Below are 5,982 nucleotides of genomic sequence, written 5' to 3' on the forward strand. Positions count from 1 at the left end.
CTTGTTTAACCGAACTTTTTGTGCATCTTAACTTGTTGGGTCTATGAACTATGTGAATGAGAATCTTTGACTCATCCTAAAATGGACAGAGAATCATTTGGAGAGAATGAAAAATGTAAAGGCCTAACTCATGTTAGTTGGGCGACTAACACACTTAGAGCTTCATGATTTCAGAACATCCCAAAACACTTTAGCCAATGAACTACCTATGAAGTATAGTCACTGTTGTAATGTCGGGCTATGCAGCAGCCAAATTGTGTGCAGCAAGGTCCCACAAATAGCAATGTGATAAATGACCAGGTCATCTATTTAGATACTTAATGAGGGGTATATATTGGTCAGGGCACCAGAAGACTCCCCTGCTCTTCTTTGATTAGTGCCATGGGATCTTGCATGTCCACCTCAGAGGCCAGACACGGCCTGGTTTAACATCTTATCGGAAAGAAGGCACCCCTGTCAGTCCAACACTCCCTCAGTTCAATTCAGTGCAGGACTGCAGTGCAGGATTATATTCTCACGTTTCTGGAATGGCACTTGAGCTGAGAGTGCTACCACTGAGCTAAGAATTGCCTATTAACATTCAGTTGGATACTCATTTCAGATAAGCATAATGATTTAAATAGAGGCAACAAATTTGAAATTGATATAAATATAGAAAATAATTCTTCATTTATTTAGATATAAATATTTTATAATCAATAAAAATTACAGATTATTTCCACAAACAGATTTTAGCAAGAGCAAAATAACCAAATGCTTTCATGGTAAAACATAAATACATAGAAAATTAAACTGTTTTAGGACTTTATAAATATCAAGGAAAACAAATAAAATGACATTTAAAATTTAAAAAATTGCGGGCTGTATTTTACGAGTGCGTTGCAGTTTGCGGTGGCACACTCTGGTGGCGGTATGCATCCTGCACGGATGCGCCGTTCCGGAGTCCCCGTGATGTTACGTGCAGGGGCTAATTTCAATAGAAGTGGCGGAACGGCCACCCCTGATGACAGAGGGGCTGGCCGCCGCGATGCCGGCAACGGCGTCATTACTGTGCATTTAAATATTTAGCTGAAGGGCCCGCCGCCAGGTGGCGGGGGACCACACCGAGCTTCTCCCAGCACTGGTAATATGCGTGGGCCTTTCTCAACGTCGTGGGTCGAGGCGGGCCTATCCCTGCAGGATTTTAACGGCTCCCCCACCACAACCCGCAACCATCGAGGGGCTGGTAAAATTTAGCCCGGTATCTTCATTTCCACTGAGTAACTACACTCTAACATCTTAACTTGGCATCATAACATGATAACAGGATAATCAAATAGTCCAGCTATTTAACTGCATATTATATGGCTAGTGTCTTCTTGCTATAGTACAGATTAATGAAATCTCAGTGAAGAGAAGATCTAACCCTGGATTCCCATGGGGGTTATCTCAATCTCCCACCATAACTTTGACAGAACATTAGCAGCAACCCTTGGAAAAACGGTATAAGTGGTTGTTCATTTTTACCATTACTTCATTTCTTTTTGAGTTCTACAGATCTTGCACAGGAGAACCTCCACAGAAATGTTAGGTGCCATATTCAATCTTTAATTAATAAACCTGTTAAATAAGTTAATTAATAAATAAATAAATAAATACTAGCAAACAAATACTAACAGATGAGGGAGGGAATTATAGTTTTCTATGGAATGATAAGCTGAATGGACTGAATGGTCTCCTTCTAAGTTGTGATGGATTTATAAATACAGGTAACACAGCTTTACGCTGTTTTAAGTCTACAACAGGCTTGAATATGGTGGTAAATAAGTATGAGTTAATACAGTGTGCCATTGTGGATAGGTGTCACATTCTTGGCACTCAGCCATTGAGCTTCCCTCAGTGAGCTTTATCAGTCTTCTTGGATCTATAGAAAATATAGAAATAAATAAAAATTACTGTCAATCTTGCAGAAATGTACAGCAAAATTATTCAGGAAAGCAATCCATTTCACGAACAAATATTTTAAACATTGTTTCAATGACTGAATTCATGTCCAATTTCTCCAGGACACAGGAGCAGGCCATTCAGTCCCTCAAGTCTGTTTAGCAATTTAATGTGGTTATGGCTTAATTGCATTTTAACTGCATCCACCAGCCTTGGCTTTCTCTCCTTTTATATCCTTGTATAGCAAAATATTATTAATTTCTGATTTAAACATTAATTGAACTAGCATCTATTGCTTTTTGGGGAAGACAGTATCACCCTTTGTGCAAAGAAGTGTTTCCTAATTTCCTGAATGGCCCAGCATCTGATTTTAAAGCATGACCCTTGCTCTAAGCTTCCCTTTGGATAAGAAAAGCTTCTCCATCTACTCTATAAAATCCTTTCAAAATCCTAAAAACCTTAATCAAATTACCCCTTAACCTTCTATATTTCAGGGAATTCAAGCATGTAATCTCTCTTCATAAAAATGTCATTGTTTGACAGAATATTATCCTTTTTCCTGTGCAAACCTTTGAGTGAGAATAGCAAAACAAACTTCCAAGTGATGATAATTAGATTAGAGATACAGCACTGAAACAGGCCCTTCGGCCCACCGAGTCTGTGCCGAACATCAACCACCCATTTATACTAATCCTACACTAATCCCATATTACTACCAAACATCCCCACCTGTCCCTATATTTCCCTACCACCTACCTATACTAGTGACAATTTATAATGGCCAATTTACCTATCAACCTGCAAGTCTTTTGGCAGGAAACCGGAGCACCCGGAGAAAACCCACGCAGACACAGGGAGAACTTGCAAACTCCACACAGGCAGTACCCGGAATCAAACCCGGGTCCCTGGAGCTGTGAGGCTGCGGTGCTAACCACTGCGCCACTGTGCTGCCCTAAGGTTTTATGTTGTTTCAAATCAAGCAAATTAAGGCACAGCTTAATTAACACTTTGTTAACTTTAGTATTACTTTTGGCACTAAACTAGTATTCTACATAGCCTAAGGGGAAAGAATATAGGTAACCTCTGCAATTTGTCCATTTCAGGTTCTCTAGCCTCCTTTGTGCACCCTAAGGTCCTCTCACAGTTAACTACCATTCTATTAATAGCTTGTCAACTTAATAAGATAGATTTTCACCATTACCACATGGACAGTATCTGATGGAGCAGATCACCAACTCTTTACAGATTCTGCTGGATTTTCATTCCCCAAAATTGGTTCTATAATAGGTGGGCAATCTGCTCTTCCAGATTACTGCCCAGACAGTGAAGATAAAATCGTATCCTATGTATTTGGTGCCTTTCTTCCCATTGCATTCCATACTATTGCTTGGAGAGCTAAGATAGATATATTATTTTAGTGCAAGCTGGCATCTGAAACTTACCCATTGGTCATCATGTCAATGATCATCTTCACCCAATTGGCTTTAGGATCCAGACACACTGGGGAAGTGTTTTTAAGTGTCGCGCTGAAAGAAGTGAAAGATGACAATTATATGAAGTTCTGTTATCTACTTTTAATACGAAAAGGAATTATATCCAATAAACACGTGTATGTATTATTCACACAAACAGCAGGTTTATCCATAACCAAGTTATTTAAACTTACATGATTTCAACACTTGAGCAGTGTGGACCACTTGGAATAATTTCAATATTCACCATGCGTTTTGGATGGATGAATTTGGAGTTTGTTTTGATGCATTTGCAGCGCAAGCTCCCTCCTGCATTTCTCAGCGATGCAGCTATGGAAAGAACAGATAATAGGAACTTAGTATTTCTAGCTTGAATTTTTAAATGTCTTCTTACAGATTCATAGATACTCTTGGACAAAGTGAGAACTCACTGCTACAGACACCCTAAATTTGTCTCTTTAATGCAACAAGGGTATCAGCCAATTAATAGCCCTGATATCTCAGATCATAAAACATCAGACTTTCAAACTGGAAGTCAAAGAATCAAGTCCCTGTGTGGACAGTAGTGAGTCAAAATGACTCAATTGTGGAGATTGTTGTCAGAAGGTGGTAAGTTTGATCCCCAAATCAGGATTTGAGTGCATAATCCATGGCGACACTTCAGTGCAATTCTGAGGACATACTGCATTCAGACATGACATTAAACTGAAGCTTTGTCTACCTGATTAGGAGAATTTTAAAAGGAGCAGGACAGTAAGGTTGGTGTTCTGAAAGGATGAAATGAAAATGCATTGAAAAGCATAAAATACACCAGACCTGGATCTGTTTAATGCTGGTAATGCTTACCTGCAGTGAAAAAGGTTCAGTTGCCTAACACTAATATTTCCTCACTTAACTTGGCAAGTTTCAGGTCCGTTTTAGATATTCTTACAGGTTAGCATCTTGGGTTTCTCCTATAAGTAGACCTGTGTCCCTCACAATCATGAGTTAAATTTCACTACTCAGTATTGAGATATCTAATAGTATAATCTGGTGGTGTAAGACTCTCTTGTGACAAGTACTGGATATCATGATCCTCCGATACATGTTTCTCCAATTGTCCAATAGCTGGACTTATTAATACTTTCAGTGAGTCAAAGCAAGATCCAATTAGTAAGCTGCTTTATTTCAAAGTCAGTAAATGTGCAGAGTAACAGTTATAGCAATTCACATTTAGTTCAACTTAATTTCAGCCACATAAATAATAAAATCATGACTGATCCTTCTTATTGGTTAAAATACAATCACTTTTCCTGGGCAGTATATTTCCCTGAAATGCAGCTATTTTATCTTAGGCAAAAATTTCTTCTTAAAGGAAGCTTGTTTCCTTTTCTGCCTTACTTAACCACCTTTGCTAACAGTACTCTTCAACATATGTTTGCCCCTGCTTTTGTTCCTTTTGTACATAGAAAGCATGTGGGATGGGGCTGTTCAGTCACTGACCTGTCCCTTGTCTACTGATCAGGTCAATCGAGCTGTCAATTAATTTATCTAAGGCTGCCCCACCCTGATAGTTTCCGAATGTATAGTGTTATCTCAACACAATGCATAGCATGTGATGCTGGCAGGGTTACATTTATTGCCCATTCCCCTTTGCCTTGAAAGTTGGTAATTTGCTTCCACATTGAACTGCTGCAGTCTTTGTGCTGATGGTGCTCTCAAAATGGTGTAATTGTGGCTGAATAACTCAGTACAAAAAAAAACAAAATCCATCCCTGGATTCTTAGAACACATTTCTGAAGTTACAAACTATAGAACTGAACCCTAAAAGTATCCTGTGTAAAAATTCATTGCTTCATAATATTCACTGACAACTTCTACTTCAAATACAAATTTTAATCAGTTTTATCTGAATTTACCTATGAATTACATGTATACAATATATTATAACGGTAAATTCAGTCTAACATTAATAGCAATGACTGCCTTTTAAATATGCTAAAATATATTGTTGTTTGCAAGTTAAAAGTATAGATTCCACATAAATATGTTGCAGTGACACAGCAAATCTGTCATTTAAAGATATCAAAATCCATTAGTTATATACATGTTTTCAATATAATTCTAGTTTTTGTATAATCACTATGTAAATATAAAGTTAGATTATTTACCTTGGGCGGAAGCCACATAAAGTACAAAGAGAGTCAAGACTGCGAAAGTAACTTTGCTGCTCATTGTCTTTTTCTTGTATGATGGTCTTAATGTTCTTCCTGTTGTTGTGCTCTGCTGCTGAAGTTTAAATCTAACCCCTCATTGCTTGGTTCCTCTATTTATAAGCAGAGTACTGTTACTCAGCAGGGTGTGATGATGTAACTGGTGATTTCCCAGGAAGTTGTGAAATACAAACATACCAATATTAAAGATTGATAGGCTCAAAATAAGTCCTTGCATGTAAACTATATCATTTGAAAACTTAAGAAAAAAAGGATTAAATGAATTATTTAAAAATCACTCAGAAGAAATCTATTTCCTCCAGGTTATTTGAAAATCTGTTTCCATTTCAGCTCTAACTGGCTAAAGTAGCTGTGAATTGTCATGGAAAATCTTT

The 5,982-nt window shown here is 37.8% G+C and overlaps 1 protein-coding gene across 1 annotated transcript; it reads right to left on the bottom strand.

The window, feature by feature from the left end:
- Positions 1-640: 640 nt before the first annotated feature.
- Positions 641-5,674, bottom strand: LOC137375354 (interleukin-8-like). Its single transcript, XM_068042402.1, has 4 exons — positions 5,546-5,674; positions 3,590-3,725; positions 3,366-3,449; positions 641-1,903 (listed from the first exon to the last, which is right to left on the bottom strand). Exons 1-4 carry the CDS (start codon positions 5,607-5,609, stop codon positions 1,876-1,878), a joined length of 312 nt encoding a protein of 103 aa, XP_067898503.1. The 5' UTR covers positions 5,610-5,674; the 3' UTR covers positions 641-1,875.
- Positions 5,675-5,982: the final 308 nt, after the last annotated feature.

This window comes from Heterodontus francisci, chromosome 1 (assembly GCF_036365525.1).
Source record: "Heterodontus francisci isolate sHetFra1 chromosome 1, sHetFra1.hap1, whole genome shotgun sequence".
NCBI classification, from domain to species: Eukaryota; Metazoa; Chordata; class Chondrichthyes; order Heterodontiformes; family Heterodontidae; genus Heterodontus; species Heterodontus francisci.

Excerpts from the sequence above, each read along its gene's own strand:
- LOC137375354 (XM_068042402.1), bottom strand. The coding sequence starts at position 5,609 with ATGAGCAGCAAAGTTACTTTCGCAGTCTTGACTCTCTTTGTACTTTAT. Across the intron at positions 3,726-5,545 it reads TTATGTGGCTTCCGCCCAAG|CTGCATCGCTGAGAAATGCA; the intron begins GTAAATAATCTA and ends TTCTTTCCATAG. Across the intron at positions 1,904-3,365 it reads ATTGACATGATGACCAATGG|ATCCAAGAAGACTGATAAAG; the intron begins GTAAGTTTCAGA and ends TATTTTCTATAG.